At 38.6% G+C, this 24,738-nt stretch overlaps 2 protein-coding genes across 5 annotated transcripts in view; both read right to left on the bottom strand.

The window, feature by feature from the left end:
• The window catches only part of TAF2 (TATA-box binding protein associated factor 2), a 60,944-nt gene extending 51,586 nt beyond the window's left edge, over positions 1-9,358 (bottom strand). For all 4 annotated transcript variants that reach the window (XM_084864976.1, XM_084864977.1, XM_084864978.1 and 1 more), the window contains exons 1-3: positions 8,978-9,358; positions 8,532-8,586; positions 1,127-1,287 (exon numbers count right to left, since the gene is read on the bottom strand). In XM_084864976.1, the coding sequence (XP_084721102.1) occupies positions 1,127-1,287; positions 8,532-8,586; positions 8,978-9,060 (299 nt within the window). In that variant the 5' untranslated portion in view covers positions 9,061-9,358. The remainder of the gene's footprint in view (positions 1-1,126; positions 1,288-8,531; positions 8,587-8,977) is intronic.
• A 2,256-nt stretch (positions 9,359-11,614) lies between these two features.
• DSCC1 (DNA replication and sister chromatid cohesion 1) lies at positions 11,615-24,507 on the bottom strand. Its single transcript, XM_084864933.1, has 9 exons — positions 24,207-24,507; positions 23,646-23,814; positions 21,974-22,108; positions 19,530-19,620; positions 17,753-17,891; positions 17,259-17,311; positions 16,861-17,015; positions 14,279-14,427; positions 11,615-12,115 (listed from the first exon to the last, which is right to left on the bottom strand). The coding sequence occupies exons 1-9, from the start codon at positions 24,386-24,388 to the stop codon at positions 12,007-12,009; spliced, it is 1,182 nt and encodes a 393-aa protein (XP_084721059.1). The 5' UTR covers positions 24,389-24,507; the 3' UTR covers positions 11,615-12,006.
• Between the last annotated feature and the right edge of the window lie 231 nt (positions 24,508-24,738).

Below are 24,738 nucleotides of genomic sequence, written 5' to 3'. Positions count from 1 at the left end.
AGGTCCCAGGTTCGATTCCGGTCAAGAGCATGTACCTTGGTTGCAGGCATATCCCCAGTAGGGGGTGTGCAAGAGGCAGCTGATCGATGACTCTCATCGATGTTTCTAACTCTGTATCTCTCTCCCTTCCTCTCTGTACAAAATCAATAAAATCTATTAAAAAAATAAATAAACAGTTTATAATTTTTAAAAAAAATATTTTATAGTTTGGAACATTCTACCCCAAAACATTGAGAATCACAGAAATGATATAAGCCAATGCTATCAAAGCTTTGAAAACAAAAGTGCCAGCATTTAAATCAATACAAATCTTACTGGAAAAAAATCAAGTAAAATGCTAAGAAGAGCCTTAACAATGATAAGTAATCTATAATTCAAATGCAAAAATAACTAATCTGTTCCAAAATACTTACTCAACTTTGCTTATGATCACAACAACTGGAAATTGTACAAATGCCAAACAACTAGAAAATAATTATCCAAGCTACAGCAGACTAAGTGGAATGTTAATAAATGATAAAAATAATAAAAAAATGAAGCCTATCATACTAAACATGGAAAAGTGAAAACAAAGTATTTAAATGAAAAAAGCAGAACACAACACAACATATGTTTACTGATAAAAATCACAAGTAGCTTCAAGACATGCAAAATTTATTTAAGATAAAGAATGAGATATTTCAGACATAATATTTTAGTATATGATATTCTAAAGTAGTTAAAAAATTTTATAGAATATTTTATCTGGTCTATAGATTATGAGGACCATCTAACTTATTAAAAGTACATTTAATATTTATGAAGTAAACATTTTTTAAAACATCAAAAGTAAAAAAAAAAAAAAGTGGCTAAGAAAACTTATTTAAAGTTCTCCAATAGTACTTCTTTAAAACTGTAGACTAAAAAAGGAAAATTTAATAATTTACTATGTTGGGCAGAGCTAGTAAAATTTTTTAAACCAAATGTACAGAGTGGTAAAAGCAACAGAAATTATAATTAGAAAAAAAGCAAACAAACCTGGAAACCAGAATCTAATAATAATCTTGGAAAACTCAACTGAAAAAAATTAATCAAATTATGTAAAAATGACTGTTATAAATAGCAACTTTTATAGTGTATAACTTACTGTTTTGATTCATTGTGACAAACTTCCAAGGTCGGATCATTATAAATAAAAGCAGCTTCTAAATCATTGATCCTTACTCTGTATATTCTACACTGTTTGCTATTCAACTTGATTCTATTCAAGTTTGCAACTGTGGGAAATATAGTCAGTTCCACAAATCCCTGTAAAAACAAATAATAATAATTTCATTATAATTAAGATTGGTATGTTTTAGAACATATTTTTTCGATTTCACACAGTACACTCCATAATCCCAAAGAGCTATATACAGACAAGTGCTCTCCAAGTATCTTCATTTCAAACATGTCCTAGAGACTGAGTGGATACAAATTATGTATGCTTTATCATTCACTACCAGTGAAAATTAGACCATCTGCTAGGATAAAAGTAAAAGGCCTCACAAATGTAATAATTTCTAATTATTCAAATGTACTCTCAAATGTAATAATTTCTAATCAGACTGGAACCCAAACAGAGAGGAAGGAAAAAAGAATGACAGAGCAGAAAGAGAATCAAAACCATGTCAGTAAGTGAAAAAACATGTCCCCCACCGAAAAAAAAACAAAACAACCTATATCAATGAGCTAACAAATATGAATTACTATTCATGAGAGGTAAATCAAAAATGTGAAGAGGCAAGTACAGATTTTCAGTTAAGTACAGAAAATCTGTTGCTGCCTCTTAGAGCAGCAGATACTTCAAGATGCTGGATGAATTCCAACCAAGTAGACCCAGAGACCATACACATGTAGTTCTACCATGTTAGCTGTGTGGTGAGCAATCTATCTGAAAAATGTACCTAAGACATGAGACAGCTAAATACACTGACTGGCCAGTGTTCAATCAATTGGAAAAGACAAGACGAATGAAACCTGGAATATCTGTCCAGTAAGTTAAATAAATATCATAGGGTTGAACACTGATGTTCTCAAACACAAAATATGGGAGGGCATAAAGTAGTAACATTTCAGGGGTTGCAAAGTGAACAGAAAAACCTCAGAGGCTGCAACAGGAAAAGCTAAGATGAAATGTAGGCAGAAAACATAGAAGGTCAGATTATAACAATTATAATTGCTACTGTTTAATGAACACTACTGTACACCAGATATTATACTACTTTCCTATGTTATAATTCCAATAACTTTAAAAGGACTATGTTATACATTTTTAAGTAACAGTTTAGAAATTATATTAACAAATGGAAAATTGAGATTCAAATCCACTTCTAAATGATTCCAGTTGATTTCCATCCATTATGCCTTATCTCTCAGTGTAAAGCTTTTAAAATACATGCAAGAATTTTTATTTCCATCCATTATGCCTTTATTTTATTTCCATCCATTATGCCTTATCTCTCAGTGTAAAGCTTTTAAAATACATGCAACCCAACTGCTCAAAAACCTAGAGATCCAGTAGCTTTTTTCCCCTCCTTCCAAAATAAGAGAAGAACAATATATCCTTAAACTAAACTATCTGGATAGATCTATGTAAAAGCAAATGAGAACAAAAAGAGAAAATGCAAAAATATTGTTGATGAGGTTTCTGTGTTTAAAGGTGTTAACTGTGAGCAATTGTAGGAAAGAAGATCCAAAATCCCTTAATTAGCACATCAACAATGCTCTCCAAGTATCTTCATTTGTGTATGCTTTATCATTCACTACCAATCTACACAAATGATTTTGAATCAGTTGAAAGACAGCTAGCAGAACCAAGAAAAGGTCAAAAGTAAACCAGAAAAGATTATGGAAAGTGCTGTCAACAGCTAGCTATATGGGTGAGACATAAGAACAGGATTTGGTTAACAGTAAACTGAACTAAGGTTAACAGTAGTAAAATAGTGAATGATGTATCTTTCGTGAAGATAAAGAAAGACCAGTCTCCTTGAATTATCAGGTCTCTGACACCACCTAGAGCCCTAAAATGTACCTGCCTGCGATGCTCAGTCCCATTGATTGACATCCTTAGCAGCTGGTGTAACTAAACACCCAAGTCACCTAACATCTCACTCACTCTCATCTCTTCCTTGTTCCTTGCTCTCTCCCCATCTCACAGCTGACCATCCTCCTAGAGTCACTACACTACTTTAAGTTAACCTCTCCTGCTGCCACTCAACCTTTTCAAAAAGGATCTCTACCTTCTAGCCTTACATGAAATGTCTCTTGAATCCCCCTTGACAAGAAATTACCTTTTCTTTCATTCACTATAAATTAGAGGAGAAAAAAACTAGTTTCCACTGCTACTCCTGAACCATTTACAGATTTTAGAGCATGCAGTCAATGAGCAAGGGTAGTTTAGTGTCTCTGTCAAATTATATGTACATGTTCTGGGGACAGACTGCCTGCATCCAAATCCCAGCTCCACCACTAATTAAGTGTATGATCTTGTAAGTTACTCTAGCTATCTGTGCCTCAGTTTCATCTGTAAAACAGGAATAATGGCACTATTTACCTTCTAGTGTTATTATGACAATGGAGCAATTGAATATACAGAAAGCACTTAAAAATCATATCTAGCATTTAATATATGCCCATTATTTTTTACTTCTTTTCCTTTGTTTTCATACCAAACAACTTATATTATCCTCCCAAATTCCCCAACATTCACTGAAGGCTCAGACTCTCCCATTCTAACCCATCTCTGCCATCACTCTAAGTTACCTGACTGAAGGTATATCTGATCCATTGAGTAACACAACTTCAAAATTCCTTGACTTCAATTCCTATGATCTTCACTTCCATTAAGAAACAACAATCAAGATCACACTTTTGAAGACACTTTATCCCTCTGATGCTGACATTTTAAACCAGAATGCCTATCCTTTTGCCCTTCTTATTACTTCTCTCCCAGTTTTCCTCTTCAGCCACATTAAATTCTCCTGCTCCTTAATCTCCTCCAATTTCTCACTACAATCCTTATAGGGCTACTTTCTTCTCTGTCCTCCCAAGATCCTTAACTTCAACCACTCTTCCACCATCTATCAATTATCTTCCCCCGCTGTTACACATACTAATTATTACCTCCTGTTTAAAAATGATTCTTCCACTAGTGGTGATCCTCCGTATTATCTTCAAAAATCCTGCTCTATTAGCAGCAATCTCCCCTCGATATAGAATCATCCCCCATCCCCACCCCCCACCCCCGCCTACAAACATGTTAAAGTTTCACATACCTTGCTTTTAAAATCTTGAAATCTATGTCAAGCTCAAATGAATTAATTTCTGCCCCTTTCCTAGATTTATTATATCTTGTTTCTAAACTGCTATTAATCCCTGGATTCCCAAACCATACTCTATTAGTCAGACTAGAAGTCTTTGGAGGTCAAGTATTAAAGGCAATCATGACTCAAGTCTATCTCAGAGTAGGACTACTGCTATTTTCCCATTCCCAGAACATACAGTACATACTTCAGTACTTGGCAAATCCTCATATTCATTCTCTGACCAAGGAATGAAGATTACTATAGGGCTAAAAACACCACTGGACCACTCATTTCACTTCCCTAAGATAGTAAATCAAGCAACTAAACATGCCTGGGGAACTGCAGAGATTAATGCCACCAGAGATTTGAAAGATGCCTACTACATCTTCATTTAACTCAATTATTTGGCCAATTCAAGTCAAGTAGTTTTTGGAGAATGATAATGAAGTATCACAAACTTGCCAATCATGTTTGCAGATAGAGAATTTTTAAAAAATATATTTTATTGATTTTTTTACAAAGAGAAAGAGAGAGGGATAAAGAGTTGGAAACATCGATCAGCTGCCTCCTGCACGCCCCTACTGGGGATGTGCCTGCGACCAAGGTACATGCCCTGGACCGGAATTAAACCTGGGACCCTTCAGTCTGCAGGCTGACACTCTATCCACTGAGCCAAATGGGTTAGGGACAGATGGAGAATTTTTACTACAGGAAATCAGTACAGCTTTTGGTAACTAGCTGTGGAGCTAATTATCAAGTGAATGCTCTCCCACCCCCAATTCTTACCCCTCCCTCCCCCCAAAAAAATCAGAGGCAAGTTGCCTCCAAGATAGAAGCCCTTCACTGTCACCTAGCAATTAATATCAGCTCTCGGTCTCAGTCAAACATATTCCAAAAGTCCCTTAGTTGCAGGATAGTCCATAGAAAGTTACACTGATTTTTAACAACATTATTCTAACTGGACCTGGAGAGAAAGGAGTAACAAGTTCTCTTAATGCTTTAATAATAAATAAATAAATAACACAGATGGCAGAGGATAAGCGTTAAATCACATAAAAGTTCAGGGACTTGACACATCAAGAAGCTTCTAAGGCTCCAGTGGTCTGAGGCATATAAAAATAGACCTAAAGTGAAAGAGAAGTTGCTTCATTTTGCACTGTCCGCTAAGAGGGAGAAAAAAAGAGAAATGAAACTTGGCGGGTTTCTTCAGCTTCTGGGCATTCTGCTTCCTAGATAACCAATAAGGCTTACTGAGGGGTCCAAGGTAAGAAAGGGTTCAAGCAGGCTGTGGTTCAAGCTACCACCTAGGCCTTATGACTCAGCATATCCAATGGTATTAGAAATGTCCATACCAGATAGACATTTGGCTTCCAATAGAATGATGGTGCACATTCCAGGGAGTAAGGGCATGACCTCTTTTGCCAATAACTATTTTCATTTGCAGAGCAACTACTGGTTTACTACTAGATCCTGCAGCAGAGACTGAACACATGACCATGAGACTTCCAAAGACTATGTTACCTGAAATGACCATCATGAACTGAGTACAGCATGAAGCTCTGAAGAATAACACTGGACATGTGCAGCAGCTTTCCACTTTTAAACAGAAACAACACATCTGGACTAGGCCAAGCAGATTTATAAAGCACAAACAGCATGAACATGTGACTCAGAATCCAATGGGACTTGCTCCCACTGCTTTCCACGTCTCCCTCATTCCACACCTATAGCCTCATGGAAAGCTCCCCGTGTTCAAGCAGAATAGGACAAAGCACAAGTCTGAATTATAAATAATTCTAGCACCTCTGAAGTGTGGCCCTAAAAGATAATGCAAAGAAAATCCTACAGTGGAAAGAACACTGGGGGAAAAAAACATCTGGTTGTACATTCTTTGCAGCAGTAGAGATGACCTCAAGTACACGTCTACACTGATCCACTGGCAGTTAAATACTCATGGGTTGGCTGGCTGGTCAGGGATTTGTAAAGAACAAGATTAAAACACTGAAAATTATAAAATGGTGGGAGAAGTTAAGTATAAGAATAAATTTCTTAGACTACGGATAATAAGAAAATATTCACATTGTCATCACATAAATGACCATCAGAGGGCACCCATTGCAGAAGGAGCCCTCAAAAATCAAGTGGCAATGCCCTAGTCCAGTGGTCAGCAAACTGCGGCTCGAGAACCATATGTGGCTCTTTGGCCCCTTGAATGTGGCTCTTCTACAAAATACCACGGCCTGGACGAGTCTATTTTGAAGAAAGGGCCAGTCACTTGGTAGAAAAATAACATTAGAGAGTATGTATCATAGAGGGGGAGGGAGGGATAGTGATTTGTCCTTACAAGAACAGACACATATTCTAGATTTCCCTTCCCTAACTACAATATACAATTAACCCTTAAACAACTCAGGGGTTAGGGGCACCAACCATCCAGTCAAAAATCCACATATCACTTAATCAGCCCCCCGCATCTGCTATTTCCAACTGCAGATGAAAAATACAGTTGACTCCTGAACAGCATGCCAGTCCACTTATACACAGAAACTCACATGAGTGGAACCAGACAGTTTAAACCTTTGTTTCAATATCCTGTACATACTTTCAATCAAGTATATAGGGAAGTGTGGCAATGAACTCTTAAAACACACAAAACTTACTGGTTTTGTGCTATGCCCTACCATTCAGAAGAAGCTGGCATGATCCATTACTAAAGGCTCAGGTATAGCAACAATTGAAAGGCCTCTAACAGGATGCTGTCTTAAGCTAGTGGACAATATACAGGGTCACTTCTTCACAGCTCAAACAGAGCAGGGAACCAAGGGGTAAAAGCAAGAGGGACTATTTTCACTATTGCACCAAAAAGGCCACGGAAAGGATTTTCGCTTCCTATCTTTGTGACCTTGGGTTCAATGTGTTCAGAGGTCCTGGTGGTCGAGGGAAAAATGCATCCACCAAGGCACATAGTCCTGCTTCCATTAAACTGGAAGCTGAGACCGTCCCTTGACCACTTCAGGTTCCTTATACCACTGAACCAAGAGGCAGAGAAAGAGGTTACTGCACTGGCTGGAATGACTAATCCCAATTAATTATCAAACAGGAATTGAGGCTCTGCTGTGCAATAGGACAAAAATTACAGGTAGAATCCAGGACATTCACCAGATTGCCTTAGCTCTCACTTGACCAATAATCCTACTCAATGGAAAACTACAACAACTCAAACACAGAACAAGTAAGGATGCAGATCCTCCAGGAATGAAGGTCTAGATCAGACCAAAAGAAATGCTTACAAAAGGAAAGGGGGAAATGGAGTGGATGGAGGAATAAGGAAACTGTATATCAACTTTCACCTTGACACCAATGAGAGAAAGCAATTAGGTTCCACATTCTTTTACCCAGTTTTCTTTCCACTACCTACATTAATACAGTAACCTCTTAACTAGACTCCCTAATTGTTGTATCTTCCCTGCCCAATTCATACAACACAATACATCTAAAGTATCCTTCCATAAGATACAAGGTAAAGAATCATATGCAAGGGATACTGAAAAAGAAATTCCTTAAATGAAGAAATTGGACCTAATGAATCTTTAAGGATTCTTATAAATCCAAGATTCTATGACTCTTATGAAAACATGACATTTTAAAATCTATACAGATCACCTTAAGTTGGAGAGGAAAGTTCATGCATACCTCAAAGAAAACAAACTCTCACTACAATTTTGGTCTATTTAAGACAGTTCCGCTGAGAGAGAAAATTAAGTTCTTGGGTTGTCAAGGACTTTCCTAGAATGGAAACATATCCGAAATCTATACATCTAAATGGCAGGCGGGGTACTAGATTTCAAACACCTTATCTAAAATTTCATTAGTCACCAATGTCACATAAACCAGGTCAGCCAAAAATCAAAATACAAAACTGGGCCCTAGCTGGTTTGGCTCAGTGGGTAGAGCATTGGACTGTGGACTGGACAGTCTCGGGTATGATTTGGTCAAGGGCACATACTCAGGTTTAGGGATCCATCCCCCAGTAGGGGGCAGCCGATCAATGATACTCTCACCATTCATGTTTCTCTCTCTCCCCCTCTCTGAAATAAATAAAAATATACATTTTAAAAACAAAAACTGGCCTCTTAGCAGCCAAGTTAAGCCAGTGTGTACTCTGGTGGAGTTGTTACTGCTTACAATTGTTGATAATATACTTACCACAACAGATTTTCTCTGGAAGTTTATGTTGTTGATGCAGACGACCTGATGGGTTGTATATTAAAAAAAAATACAAAAACATTATTAAAATGAAGCATCATTTTATCTAAGTATAAGCAAAGACTATGTCCTAAGCAGCTCAAACACAACTTTGTCTTGGGTAACTTGCTTTTCAACTTAGCAACAGCCATGAAAATAAACTTCTTTGGACAAATACAATTTTGCATTTTAAGAAAGAAGGTCTATTAACCTGCAAGGGGCATTACATCTGTTGAATTAACTGTCAGGCAAAGCATTTCGCCCTGCAAATAGCGTTTCCGTCGCAGAGTGTGTGTTTCAGTTTCCCACCAGGTTTCCCAAGCCCAAGTCAGTTTCAAGCAAACAAACACTAGAACGGATGAAGGCACAACCCCGAGGAGGAAAGGGCGATCGAGAAAGATACTTATAGTTTATATGGCCTTGGACTTTCAAAGCCCTTGTCTCCTTTCTTCCTGTTCATTCTGGCGGGCTCTAAGCCGGTGGGCGGCATGAAGCGATCGCGCGGAGCAGGGCTTCCCGGCTCCCCCGAGGGCGGCGGGCATTCCCCGGCGCCGGCGCCGCCTGCTCCCGCTCCCCGCAGCCACGCCCCCGAGCCGGGCCCCCCCGGCGCCCCCGTCCGGCCCCTGCACCGCCGCCGCCGCCGCCTCCAACTCGCTCCCCAACGTAGGATCCCTGCTGCCGCCCTCGCCAAGCTCGGGTCATGGAGATGCTCCTCTCAGCCACCGCTCAACACCACCGCCACTCGACATCCTGCCTGTCACCTGTGACCTCCGACGTCAGCGGAAGTGCGCCGGCGCCGGAAGTGTTGGTCAGCGGGCGGGGCTTGCGCGTTACGGTCGGGTTCTGTCATTGCCGTTCAGTGTAAACAGAGAGAATGAGAGCTGCTCAAGCTTAGGAAAGCGAACACAAATAGTTACAGTGTGAGCTGAGAAGCGCAGTAAGGAAAAGAAGGGCCATTTAGAATTTTAGAGGAACGAAGGTCTGGCGCATGCGCATTGAGAAGTGCGGGGCCAGGTTTGAGGTAGAGCCAGGGCCCGAGGACTAGGAACTGGGGAGTCTCTGAAGCCGGGAGGGCTGTGCCTCTGGTTTGCTGTGAACAGACCCCATCAACTCACTGGGCCCCCAGAGATTTAAGTTGTTATAAAATATGTAATTCGACCCGAGATACTCTGAATCAAACTCCAGAGCCCTCAGTAGGCACTGCGGACTCAGTTATCTTAAAAAAAATAGAAACAAAAGATCCACACAGATGCAAAAAAACGAGTTAAAAGACAGGAAAGATGCTTTGGAAGCATTGCATCTACATTTCCTGTGCGTGAGAATAAAAGCTTTGTAAATTTCAATAACAGTTAAGCCTTGGTTGTGAATTACCCATCAATATTATTTTTAACGTTGGACCAGATTTAACTTTGGCCTACCCCCTCCAACTGTCCCCGTGATATGTTCATTAGTCAAGATTAATTTGAAGTTTGGTCTAAATAAACGAAAGCAAATTAGGAAAGTGAAGCCGTAAAAAAAAATGCATCAGGCATTCCAAAATCAACTAGATACTGTAGTTTTCTAGTGAGTATTATCTGTGTCAGTTTCTCACTTATAGGATTGTTGGCAGAGATGAGAATGGCATTGTTAGAGCAGGGGTCAGCAAACTCCTTATTCAAACAGAGCCAAATATCAACAGTACAATGATTGAAATTTCTTTTGAGAGCCAAATTTTTAAAACTTAAACTTCTACTTCTTCTAACACCACTTCTTCAAAATAGACTCACCCAGGCCATGGTATTTTGTGGAAGAGCCACACTCTAGGGGCCAAAGAGCCGCATATGGCTCACAAGCCGCAGTTTGCCGACCACTGGGCTAGACAAATGAGGTCAGACCAGACCTGGGCTCAGCAACCTTCATACTTTGAGTTCTGGCTAGGAAAGAATTCAGAGTCAAGATTCAAACTAAAAGAGAACATTTATTTAGAAAATCCCAGAGGTAGAAAGTAATTTGTAGAAGAAATGGACTTAGGAAACAAGTTATAGAGGCAAAGGATGGGCCCTGGGAGCTTAGAAGTGTGGAATGTAAAGGTGATGCACCTGAGGGGAGGGAAGGGAAGACACCCACTCTCCAGGAGTGGAAAGGGAGCTGGGTCCTATGTCCTAAGGATTTTAAGGGAGGAGATTTTAGCAGAGGCCCCAAGGGAAGATCTCAATAGAATATTCAGCAGTTTTCCAGGTGTGTTTTTTGCGGGGAGGGGTCTCCACTGATGGGTCTAAGCCAGGGCAGGGGGTCATTGTTCAATGCAACTCGTCCTGAGGTAGCCTCTACTGTCTAGTTTTGCTGCTTTTCTGGGCCTGGAGCTAAAATACAGCTGAGCCCTAGATGTTATCTCTAGGGAGGTAAGGTCAGGGGGTCTAAATTACATGACCAGCCCTGTCCAGTTTGGCTCAGTGGATAGAGTGTTGGCCTGCAAATTGCAGGGTCCCAGGTTCAATTCCAGTCAAGGGCATGTTCCTTGGTTATGGGCACATTCCCAGTAGGAGATGTGCAGGAGGCAGCTGATCAATGTTTCTCTCCCATCGATATTTTTAACTCTCTATCCCTCTCCCTTCCTCTCTGTAAAAAAATCAAAATATATATTTTTTAAAAATAACAAATAAATAAATAAACTGCATGACCAGAGACATGCTAGCAGAGGAAAAAATCACTCCAGGGACAAGTTTCTACCTTACAAAACTGTCCATTACTAAGAACCTGAGTGATCTTCTGTCCCTGGCCTATTGTCCTTACTCTGCTCATGTCTGTCTACCTGCCTTTCAAAGTATTATAAACTGCTCTATCATAATCCTTCACATCAAACTGAGGATAAAATCCATTTCATCCCATTTCATCCAGACAAATGGAGGAGCAATTATCAAGTCAATTTCATCAATGAACATGAGTAATGTAGATAACTGATAGCATGTAGTGACTTCCTGTTTTGGTGGGAGGTTGAAACTAGATGGGAACCCACTTGCTTGAGAAATGACATTTAAGTGCATAAATAATTCTCTTGGCTATTTAGTTCTCTAAAAACTTTTAAATTTATTAATGATTACAATGTCAAATCCTAATGAAAGAAATACAATATTAAATATTTAAAAAGCAAAACATTTTCAATAAATAAAACCAAATGAACTATAGAGATATACTAAACATAAGAAATAACACTTTCTTCTGTCCTTGTTTATATTGTGTACCTAATACAAACATAACTTGAAAGACAGAAATATCCTCTTAGGTTTAAGAAAAAAGAAGAGCAGTAGTTTCAAAATGCTTAAGATGAAAAGAAAAATGCCTCACAGTACAAGGTTTTTTAAAGTCTGAAATACAAATGTACAAAAGAATATTTTTCTTATAATAACCAGCAACTTTATAAAAGAACTTTAGTTGAAGAGAAAAGACTGTTGTTCTTTTAAGAAATGGGCCTTCTTGAGTTATAAACTTTAACACCATTTTGCATCGAAGATCGAGCATATTTAGTGAGCAATGCACCTATGGTTTGCTTCTCTCCACACAAATCTCTGTAGAAACAAAAAATAAGTAAATGAATAGCATAAATATTTTAGGGAACATAACATAATATTCACAGTACTATTTGTTTATATCTTTCTCTCCTAAATCTCATCTTCCCAACAAGCATAGGGCAGCGTTTTTCAACCGCTGTTCCGCGGCACCTGGTGTGCCGTAGGTGCAGACAAGAATTTTATAATTTTTCACTATTTTGTTTACTTAATATTTCATAATAAAGTAATTATAAAATACTTTCTTTGTGTTTATTTGATTCCTATTCAAGAGAATTACTTTATATATAGTCAATGTAGGCACAGAGTTAAATTTTTTAACATTTTCTAATGGTGGTGTGCCTCGTGATTTTTTTCATGAAACAAGTGTGCCTTTGCCCAAAAAAGGTTGAAAAACACTGGCATAGGGTATGTGTGTGTAGGAGAAACAGGGTAGGGACCAGTTACTAAGCCTTAATTGACTAGGTCCATTGAATGTATTATCTTCAAACTTCACAAGCATAGTATGAATAATGTATTATTTAACCCCATACTAGATATGAGGAAACTGAGGCTCAGGAAGGGCAATCCACATTTTGCAGCCAGCTCTCTATGACTTAAAAGTTTTTGTTTTCCATTCTATCTCACAACCTCCAAAGTAGAAATACAAGCAAGCAAGGTGGTACAGTGGGATGTAGACTCAGAGAACCTGGTATTAGGCTACGTGTGAGCTTATCAAGGTTACGTGCTTTCCCTGAACTTTGGCTTCCTCTTCTCTACATCAAAAATAAGAGAATATTATGACTGGGACATAATGAGGAAAGGAAGAATGGGAAGAGAGCAGGGGTTAGATCATGTAGGGCCTTGAAAACCATGGAAAGGAGTTGTGATTTCATTTTAAGCATTATGGGAAGCCACTAAGAGCCTTAATTAATGGAAAAGCATTATCCATCTAAGTTTTAAATAATGGAGACAATGAGTGATGATTATGGAAACTAGGTGGGGAGTTCATGGAGCGTTCATTATACTATATATTCACAAAAAGTGAAAAAGAGGGAGAAAGTAAGAAGGCCAAATAGAAGTAGGAAGACCAATTCAGAGTCACATACAAAATGGTCCATCAGGATTTGCTCATAGTTTGAACCAAGGGATGAGGGAAGAAAAATACAAAGTTGATTCCTAGACTTCTTGCTTGAGTAACTGGGATTAATGGTAGTGCTATTAACTGAGATGAGGAAGATAGGATTAGGACAAGGGGGTATCAACAGTTCTGTTATGAGCATGTCGGATTTGAAATTCCTATTAGATATTCAATTGGAAATGTTATTTTAGATCTGGCTAATTGGTCTATGTTGCCTACTTGCATATTCCTGGATTTTAGTTAAAGACTCTGCAGGCAAGCAAGGTGGTACAGTGTCTTCGGTGTGAAGACAATGCATCATTAAACCTGTCTATCAGAAAGAAGAAAAAAAAATAGTTGGAGAAATTGACCAGGAATCCAATCTGGGTGAAAAGAGAGAGGGCCTGAGAGGTGAGACACAGCAAAGAGGGGGAAGTGTTAGTGGCTTCTGGGCTAACTTGTTCTTCTGCAATCTGGCTTCTACAAGATGCTAAAGCAAGGCAGCAGGAAAGGTAACAGGTGTCAATCAGAGAGGGGTATATAGTCTGACTGTCCCTCTAAGAGCTGCAATTTTGCAGGGAGGAGGGCAGAAAAGTGATTTTAGAAAAAGTAGTAAGCCCCCGGCTGGTGTGGCCCAGTGGTTGAACATCTATGAACCAGGAGGTCAGGATTAATTCCTGGTCAGGGCACATGCCCAGGTTGTGGACTCTACACTAGGGGGCATGCAGGAGGCAGCCAATCAGTGATTCTCTTTCATCATTGATGTTTCTATATCTCTCTCCCTCTCCCTTCCTCTCTGAAATCAATAAAAATATATTTTAAAAAACTATAAATGGAGTTTATATATATATGAAGTAGTAAGGAAGATAATACATACCCTACCTTCAGGATCATTGATTATAGAGGATACTATAGAGGACAGCCTCCACTTGAGAAAGTTTCAAAGGAAGCGTTGTCCTTGGGAAATACTCAAAAAAAAATTTGTTCTGATAAAAATCCAAACTACTATGCCACTCTTTATTAAAAGAACAGCCCTCAAAATTCATATTTAATAAAGTACTTACTGAATATATGGAGCAATATCTTCTTCTGTCCATTTCTCCCTTAGAGAGAATAGACTATTAAAACGTTCCTGATTATCCTCAGGTAAATCATCTACTTTTAGCAAAAATATGATTTCTGGTCTTGACTGTCTATCCACCAAGGCCAAACCCTATTAAGAAATGAGAAAAACAGTAAAGTAATGGTCTAATGTTTAAATATGGCTTATTATTTTGTTTAGGTTTAGCTTAGCCCAGGGCATTTAAAATATCAACTACATGAAACACAAGCTACTGAAACCTAATAATTTTTTTTTTTTCATAGAAATAGCTTCTTTAAACTTGACTTTCCCCTTTTCCTCTGCAATCTGGCTTCTACCACTCCAATTTATAAAGACAGCTCTAGTTCAAGGTCACCAGTAAACCGTCATTGCCACTAGGTCCTTGGATTCATCTCATTGGCTGTTTTCTTTGTTAATGCTAATTATTCCTTCCTTTTTGAATCTTTATCTCTGACATCACCATCTCAGTATTACCCTCCTAACTTGATGTCACAGTTCCCTGGGCCTCTATTCTGCCCCTCTACTCTTCTAACTGTCAGTCCTGTATAACCTCAACTAAACCATGATTTCCACGACTGATTACTTGCTAATACCTGTAAGATTTGTATCTGCAACTCAAATGTCTCGTGGACTGAGCATCTGATCTCTATATCCAAACCTATGTATGAACTCACAGTATTTGTCACCTAAACCTGCTCTAGTCTCACTGTCCCAGGAAGCCAAAAAACCGAGGCATCAACTTAGATTCCACTATTCAAACCCCACACCTAAGAGGTCACTAGCCTATAGGTTTTAAGGCCTCAACATTTCTCTATCCATTCTGTATCACTTATTTCTTTAGCCAGTATTGTCTTAGTTAGGAATATTTAAGTGTTAAGAGCCTGGACAGTTCTCCTTTTCATCATCTAGCCAACCTTTATCCATCCATACATACATACATACAGTGTTTTCCCGAAAATAAGACCTACTTACAGTTTTCCTTCAGAGTGAAATATAAGGTATCCCCCCAAAAATAAGGCTAAACATGAGAGATTTGGTCCACTGATTCTGAAAGAAATGGAGTCACAAGAAATTCACCAGGAAATTCAGGAATTGGATTGTTATGATGATGTTCCAGAAGATGATGACATGATTGTCACTGGATAAATGAGTAAATTCCTGATACTGTAGGATTCACAGTTTGTCTGGTTTGTGTTGACAACTATCGTACTACCGTACCGTATACAGGTAATAAATTTCCTTTATTTTCATTAAACAATAAATGTGTACCGTATTCTTCTTCATGGAAAAATAAGACATCCCCTGAAAATAAGACCTAGCACATCTTTGGGATCAAAAATTAATATAAGACACTGTCTTATTTTCGGGGAAACAGAGTACATACATACATCCACATTACCGTCATAGTGTTCTTTCCAAAAGGCAAAACTCATCAGGTTACTCTCCTTGCTAAAACACTGAATTGGCCCAAATACCTTTGAGATGTTTAGGATGTTGATGGCACCTTAGCATCTAGCACAGTGCCTAGACTTAAAAGGAAGTCAAAAATTGAGCAAATCCTTTCTCTTATTTAACAAATACTTATTGAGTATATACTACTTTCCAAGCAGTGTGATATATGTTGGCAAGCAACAGTGAACAAAATTCTATCAAAGTGGAGGTGGGCAAACATAATTTACACTTTTAAAGCAAAGTGATAAGTGCCATGAAGGAAAAATACAAGGTGCTATGGAAGAGTAAAAGAGGGGCATATTTTTAGAGTGAAGGAAGGCCTCTTTGATGAAGTTACTCAAAAATGAGTAGGAGGTGGCCAGATGAAGTTAGGGAGATCATTCTAGAACAAAAAGCCTTGAGTGAAGACCCTATGCTAGAAGCCAGCCTGATGATTTTGAAAATTTGAAAGAACACGGGATATGCATTAAGTAGGACAGAAATTATGAAGGGGAGATTATGGAGGGCCTTGTAGGCCAAAATATGAATTCTGGATTTTATATCTTAAATGCATTGGGCAACCATTAAAGTGATTTAAGCAAGACATTGATCTAATCTGAATTAAAGATCATACCAGTAGCACCACAGAGAATGGACTGGAGCAGAGCAAAATTAAAAGTATGGATGGCCTGGTTAGGGATATTACTGTTATTTATAGCCAAATGAATATGATACCTTGAGGTAAGATGGTGCTGATGGAAACTGAGATAAACCAATGGAGTGGGAATCAGGATTAACTAAGGGATTTCATCGAGGTGATAATGTTCTCAAACTAGATTGTGGTGATGGCTGTGTAACTCACTAAATTTACTAAAAACCCCTTTTAAAGAGATAAATTTTGTGTTATGTAAATTATACTTAGATAAAGTGTTGACTTTTGGGTGGTTTTTTTTTTTTTTAGAGGATTTTGTGATAGATTGAGTGTATAGTACACACTTAATGGGTAGCTAGGGAAATAAATTGGCTCCAGATTCAGTTCCAACATAAATTTTGTTTCACCTAGCAACTAATGATGATCTGTTGTCATGGTAGCCATCACCATCACTACCTCACCTTAAGCTGTTCAAGCCTGGTTATCATTCCTTCAGGGACACTCTGCTGCCACACTTCCTGAAACTCTGCGAGGTTGAACTTCACTGCATTCTGAAGTAGCATTTGTGCTGTTGCTCTGCAGATTTTATCAGCGCTCAATTCAAAATAAATTTCACCTGGGGAAAATAAAGAACTAAACTTACCTAAAGAAAACACATCCAATACTTTCATTTTATCTTCACCATGAGACACACGCCTATTGTTTCTTTTTCCTCCATGAAATCCCCAGAAGCAATTATACACAACTCACCTCCCATGACCCATGGAGTCCTTATTTTGGACAGAAGCACACCTCAGGAAAGCATAACAATTTTAACATACAAGATTTCATACCCATTAAAATACTCTCCAGATCTTACCTTCCTCTGTATATCTTCTTCCATAACACTTAAGACAGTGCTCAATCATTTCTCTGAAAAATTTAAAACACTCATTTGACAAGTTATCGCATCTTTATACAATATATTTTATATGCCACTAGAAATAAGATATACATTTGTGATTTGAAGTATGAAGTGATTTTAGCTACCAGGTAAAACTTTATATTAGGAACTAACTAATATATACTAGGAAGCTACTATATGCCAGATCCCATGATAACTATTTTTACATGAATTATATGAGTATACTTCTATTATAAAATAGTTTCTTTGTATTTTTAATGCAAAAATAACATAATGCACATTTATTCACCCCAGTGACCAAAATTCCAAATCCTTCTTGGTTGTATAATTTTTAAATTCCTATAAACTATCAAAATATAAGTAGTCTATGCCCTGGGTTTAGTTCCACCCTGGAAAATAATTTCCTTAGCTTTAAGGAAATCTGATGGGACAGGGTTTAAAATACTTACTCTGGTTCTAATGGTCCAAGTTCCTGAAGGCATATATTCAAAGGAACTTTAGCAAAAGACCATGATTCAGAATCCACAAGCTGAGTTACATGATTCAGAAGTTTCATCTCATAATCAAATTCAAGAATCCTCCAATAACCTACAAATTCAAAGTTATATTTATTAAAGAACATATTAAGCAAATTAATTGGCTAATAAAGTAATAAAATAGCAGCATGCTCTTACCAACTGCAAAAAAAAAAAAAGAGAGAGACATTAAAAGTCTTTCTTTAAAAAAAAAAAAAAAAAAAAAGTCTTCACTTTCCCAATAAACAGTGCTTCGATTTATGCTTTTCTCCCATTACAAATTGTGGTTTTTAAAGAGTAGTTCAGATATGACTAACACTGATTTTTTTTCAAATGCTTTAATATTAAAATCAATATCTCACAATAATCTTGTTGTTCTAAATGGACGTGGCTAGTACAATCATTTCATAGAATGTCATACTAATGAGGCGAAGGCCAGGGATTCGCTATCCCGCAGTGTAACCTCTGCTAGGGACACTGCCATGGTCATCGCTCTCACCTCAGCTGGCCTGCAAAGGGGTTCTCATGCTCAAAAGAAAGTCTAGCTCACTCAAGAGACGACAGACTCAGAGTTACGATGTGGACCAGTGGCAAAATAAAGGCTGGACATCAAGATACCTTCCCCTAGTCCCGCGAAAAGTGAAAAGCCATCTTATAATCGAAGGCACTACCATCCCCTATGGAGAAACAAATCAAGTACACTTCCACCACTTCCAAAGGAGAATGTTGCTATTCTTATTCTGAAAAATAAAGGCAACATTAAAAATGGAATTGTGATGTAAAACTGAGAAAGAAAGCATTTCCTATGCTTAGAACCAAATGAGCCAAGTGTTTCTGGTTCTTAAGTCATGTGCAGTTGCTTTACTCAGCAGAATTTGCCACATTTGATTTAAGGTTTCACAAAAGTTAATCTTGCTGGGAAGATTGTGAGCAAATTGAATAGTAAATCTATCAACCCATGCCAATTTCCTCCTCTTTCACACGTGGGTGCTGAGTTAAGCTGCTTCTCTGGGCTAGCTTAAAAGGACTGACAAATGCACATGAACGCCTACTGTTACTGCAGGCCCAGATGCTGAGGAAAAAACTCCAACTCCAGACCGGCAACCAGTCAAAACACTTAAAGTAGATAATACTAGGCTTCTTCCTCAACCCCTGAGACTAACACACACTGTTCTATCTTGTACATAGGTTACCATATAAACCATTTATAAGCATGTTACATGTTATCACAAGAGGAAACACAGTCTTATCTTCCAAGCAATTTGGAAATACAATGAGGTTACTAAATTAATTCCGAACCAGGAATTCAAGTTCAAGTTCACCTGGGTTCTATGCCTTATCACTAATTCAATATGTAGTCCTGAACAAGTCAGTTTCCCTTTAAAATATGCCTTAGTTTCTTCACCTACTAAAAAAAAGAAATGAAGGGATGAGACTACCTGATACCGAAGACCTTTCTCAAGCTAACATGGTTCTCCTACTACCACTTAACCCAAAGAAAAAGGTTAAAGTACTGGTCATGGACTGACCTCTTCATGTAAAGATCACATGTATTTCCTACCCATTCCCCAAAATGCAAATATCATCATCTGTGAGCCTCCAAAAAGAATAAAGAAAATATAATAGGGTGAAGATGTCCAAAAACTTGTCTCTCTTTTTCTCTTACATGATGCTCAATTCCATCATTATTCCACAATGACAGTAATGCTACCTTCAATCTCACAGGCATTTAGAACTTGTAACTGGGCCATTATTTCTTCCTCACTTGCCTGAATTTGATCAAGCAAATCTTCAGTTGTATACTGAAACAAGAGAAAACAAACAAACAACGTTTTAAAACCTTTGAATAATATTTTTGAAGATTCTTGAATTTGGGGGGATAAATACATAAAATAGATTAAGGCAATATTTAAACACTAGCTCAATTTCTTTTGTTAATGTGTAATGATTACTACACAAAATCAGTAGATATCTCAGAAGAAAGCATAAATGATGTTGGATTTAATAATGGTTTCTTAGATATGACACCAAAGGGAAAATCGATAAATTGGACTTCATCAAAATGAAAAACTTCTATACTCTGTTCTTCAAGACATCAACACAAAAGGACAAATATTGCATGATTCCACTTATATGGGATAGTTAAGAGTAGACAATTCATAGAAACAGTAAAATGTTGGTCACTAAAGGCTGGGAGGCAGGGGAGTCTAAGGATTTAGTGTTTAATAGGTACAGAATTTCAGTTTGAGGAAGATAAAAATTTCTGTAGATGGATAGTGGTGATGGTCACAGAATAAGGTGAATGTACTTAATGCCACAGAAATATCCACATGTGATTAAAATGGTAAATGTTATTTAAGTATATTTACAATTCTTAAAAAAAAATCAAGAAATTGAAAAGACAACTCACAGAACAGGGGAAAATATTTGCATATCATCTATCCGATAATGAACTTGTTTTTAGACTGTATAAAGAACTCTCCTACAATTCAAATAACCCAATTAAAAATTGGACAAAGGAGTTCCTAAATAGACATTCTCCAAAAATATATAGTCAATAAGCACATGAAAAAAATGCTCAAAATCATTAGTCATTAGGGGAATGCACATCAAAACCAAAATAATACCATTTCAAACCCACTAGCATGGATATTAGAAAGATGGAAAAAAAGCAAGTGTTGTCAAAGATCTGGAGGAATTGGAACCCTCATATGATGGGAATGTAAAATGGTGCAGTCACTGCCTGACAGTTCCTCGAAAGATTATGCAGAATAAGCACATGACCTGGCAATTCTACTCTTAGATATATACCCAAGAGAAATGAAAATATAGGTGCAGCCCTGCCGGAGTGGCTCAGTTGGTTGAGCATTCTCCTATGCATCTAAAGGTTGCCAGTTTGATTTCCAGTCAAGGCAGCACATACCCAGGTTTTGGGTTGCATTCCCAGTCAGCGAACCTAGGGAAGGCAACCGATCCATGTCTCTCTGCCTCCTACCCCCCACCCCACTTCCTCTAAGCATGGCCCCTGGTGATTAAAAAAAAAAAAAAATGTTTAGAAGACATAAATGCAACAGAAACTTGTAATATGAATGCATATAGCACAGCAGTGTTGTTCATCTCAATTAAAAATGCCCATCAACTGATGAATGGATGGATAAAATGTGGATATAGCCATAAAGTAGGGTAATATTCAGCAATAAAAAGGAATAAACTACTGATGAATGAAACTTGAAAACATCATGCTAAGTCAAACAAGAAGCCAATCAGAGAAGGCCACAAATGATATGATTCCATTGATGTGAAATGTCCAGAAGAGACAAATTAATAGAAACAGAAAGAAGATTAGTGGTGGCCTAGGGCTGAGGTAGAAGGAAATTGGGAAAAGTAGGATTGGAAGGTAATAGCTAAAAGGCACAGGGTTCTTTTGAGGCTGATAAAAATGTTCTAAATTTTTGTAATGATTGCATACCACTGTAAATATACTAAAAAAGACTGAATTATATATACACTTTAAAAATGAGTGAATTGTTTAGTATATGAGTTATATCTAAATAAAGGTGTAAACCCCCTCTAAAAAAAAATAAATAAATCAGTCAATGGAGAAAAAGAGAATTTCTAATACAAATATGGTCTTCAGAATACCAGTAGAGTTCTATCATTTTGAATTACATTAAAAAAAAATTTACTTGGTTTATATTTTTCTATACTTCCAAGAATTGTCAATTTTGACATTAGAGTAAAAATACATGATGTATTTATGTAATACTTAAGTTCCAATAGCATAATGTCTCTTCTAAAGAGCCCCTAATTATTACTTTCAATTAAATAAAAATTAATTTAACATGTAAAAACCTATTTTTGCATAGTTAGGAGCATGGGCTTTCAGCCAGGTAAATGTCTGTAGAATTTGCTTTAAAATACTTCAGAGTAAGGAAAACAAGGTGGGATAAAGAAGGGGATAGAAAAAAAGCAAGATTGACAAAATATTGTTAAATGTTCAACTGAGTGATGAATATACCGTACTCTTTCTACTTTTGGATAGGTCTGAAATTTTCATAATATAAAGTTTAAAATGTAAAAATGTCACCAGTAAGTGCCTGTAGTTATAGTTCTATTTTTTTTAATTCCAAATAAAAATGAAAATAATAGTCTTACTTTTGAGTAATTGGAATCCTTTTCTTTTTGACTGTCAGGTCCTTCATAGGTATTTGCCATTAAAAGTCTCTTTAGCTTCTTTAATTTAGGTCTACATCTTCTTAGTTCCCAATAATTATTAGAAAAACCAAAGATCTAAAAATGATAAGTATATTATAACTTTTAGGGCTCATTCTAAAATAAAAATCTCATACGATTCCAACCCGCCCAACTGCCCTCAACAAGAATCAAAGGGAAATTGTTGGTCTGCTTTCTGTTGGGAAGGTACTGATCCAGCACCTCAAACAGCTGGATAGGCATCTTCAGGAATCTTTTCAAACCCTCTTTCAGAAGCACTGCCAACTGACGGGGAATCAGTAATTGAGCTCCATATCTCAAGTGTACTTTGGAAACCAGAGTATGCTCAGAAAAGAATAACCAGAAAGGTGACAATTTTACAAACAAACTAGAAACAGCTGGCCAAAACCGGTTTGGCTCAGTAGATAGAGAGTCGGCCTGTGGACTGAAAGGTCCCAGATTCAATTACGGTCAAGGGCATTTACCTTGGTTGTGAGCACATCTCCAGTGGGGGGTGTGCAGGAGGCAGCTGATCGATGTTTCTCTCTCATTGATGTTTCTAAATCTCTATCCCTCTCCCTTCCTCTCTGTAAAAAAAAAATCAATAAAATATTTTTTAAAAATAGAAACAACTGAAAACAAATACATTTAGACTGAACAACAGAAAATAAAGAAGAGACATTAGCACAGTCTTCATATAATGAAGAAATGTTAAAGGGAAGAGGGAACCCTTGGTCTGTGTTACTCATGCTATCAAAATTACGCAGAAGTTAAGGGAGAACAAGTTCTATTCAAGAACTCTGCACAATTTCGAATTGCAACTAATTCCTTATTGGACTGGTGAACCAGTGAGAGACCCTCCACTCAAAGAAATCCAGCTGATAGAGGCTAAATGGTGCATAAAGAACTGTTACCCCTCTCTGTATCTCAGAACTTGCCTGGTGTCTAATAGTAGGGGCCCAACAAGTGTTTCGCAGGAAAGGAGAAAAGGCTGAAGTGGATCATCTCTGGGTGCCTTCCAATTCTAAAATGGAAAGTCAGGGGATGCTTCTGCTCTCAAACTAGTTCAAAGTCTGATTGACAAGACAAGGCCCGGAGCCTGATGTTTGCTGCTGAACATAAGGCCTTCAAAAGAGGAGCGTAGCCGAAACTGGTTTGGCTCAGTGGATAGAGCGTCAGCCTACGGTCTGAAAGGTCCCATGTTCGATTCCGGTCAAGGGCATGTACCTTGGTTGCGGGCACATCCCCAGTAGGGGGTGTGCAAGAGGCAGCTGATCGATGATTCTCTCCCATCAATATTTCTAACTCTCTATCTCTCTCTCTTCCTCTCTGTAAAAAAATCAATAAAATATATTTTTAAAATAATAATAATAAGAAGAAGAGCGTAAGGACTAAAACAGAAAGACTGGTGTCATCCACAGTCCACAAACTGGCAAACAAAGACAACTTCACAAGACAACAAACATCACAATGCTGAGAGCTTTCCAATATCATTAGAGAACTTTTCAGAGTTCCTGTGGTTATACATTACATAGCTAAAGTTTTTTATTAAAGGCAAGATTAGACATGTGTTGTCATTGTCATACTTATATAATCGGGGGACAAAATACAGTACCTCAGTGTGAATAATGTTACAGTGGGTTTCTTCCATCTTTAACTGGCCCGGAATTTTACAACCAGGAATTAAAAGCAACATATTGGAAGTATCTGCTATCTTCAAGTCATAGGTTTTGTCTTTACTGCACAGCACAGCCTGTTCATCTTTATCACCACGAATCACCATACTACAGGAAAATGGGAAAAGAAAATACATGATTTATTGACATGTCAATGGACATCTTCATTATACACTGTTCCCCTCTAGGGTGGTAGAATTTAAAATTTGTCATGATGCTCTCATAGTCCTCACACAAGGATGGGCTCCACAGAGCAAGAATTGCGCCAATTGAGAGAGCCGGCAAGCCCAGCTGGAGCAGTCCCATGTATGGGTCACACCATCCAGCTCACTGCCCGGCCTAGCAGTGGCCTGGAATCCCAGGGAAAAGACAGCGAGCTGGGGATCCGGCCACCAATCTGCTGTAAGCCCCTCACCCCACTCACCCCTGCAAATAAACGCACCTCCCTGGCCCAGATCCCCATCAGAGAACATCAGGAGGAGGCGCGGCGCCCCGCTCACCTGCACCCCGCCTCCAGCTGCTGGCACAGCGCGGGCTCCAGCTCCAGGAGGCAGAAGTCGCCGCCGGCTGCCGCGCTGGCTCCGGGGCCGAAGCCCAGGCACTGTACGGCGGGTAGCAGCTCCGCGGGGTTCAGCTTGGCGATCTGCAGCGTCGCGTCCACCTCGTCGCGGGTCCTCCTCATTGCTGCTGCGCGGGGATGGAGGGCCGCAGGCTTAGAACACTAGAACTGAGCCTCCCGAGCTGCCGCGACTGGGAAATGTACACGGAACGGACCAGTTTCTAAAGCGCGCCAAAGCGGCTGGGGCGTGTTTCCGGGGCGGAGCGCGCTGCGGGCGCATCCCCGGGAAGGTCCAGTAGTAGCTGTGTGCGCGAGCCCGGGTGCTGCCAGGTCTCCGCTGGGGGAGCCTGGGATGTTGCAAAAAAAACTTTGTTTTTTGTTTTTTTCCGGGTCATCTTGGTGGAAATTTTGGCAGAAGAGCTGTGACCCCGCGGCGTGCCACGCGGAACCGTTACCCACCCCTCCCGATGCTC

Source organism: Pipistrellus hanaki (assembly GCF_964339955.1).
Source record: "Pipistrellus hanaki genome assembly, chromosome: 17".
NCBI lineage: Eukaryota > Metazoa > Chordata > Mammalia > Chiroptera > Vespertilionidae > Pipistrellus > Pipistrellus hanaki.
Note: the sequence above shows the minus strand (reverse complement) of the source record. Positions and strands in the feature narration are given on the sequence as shown.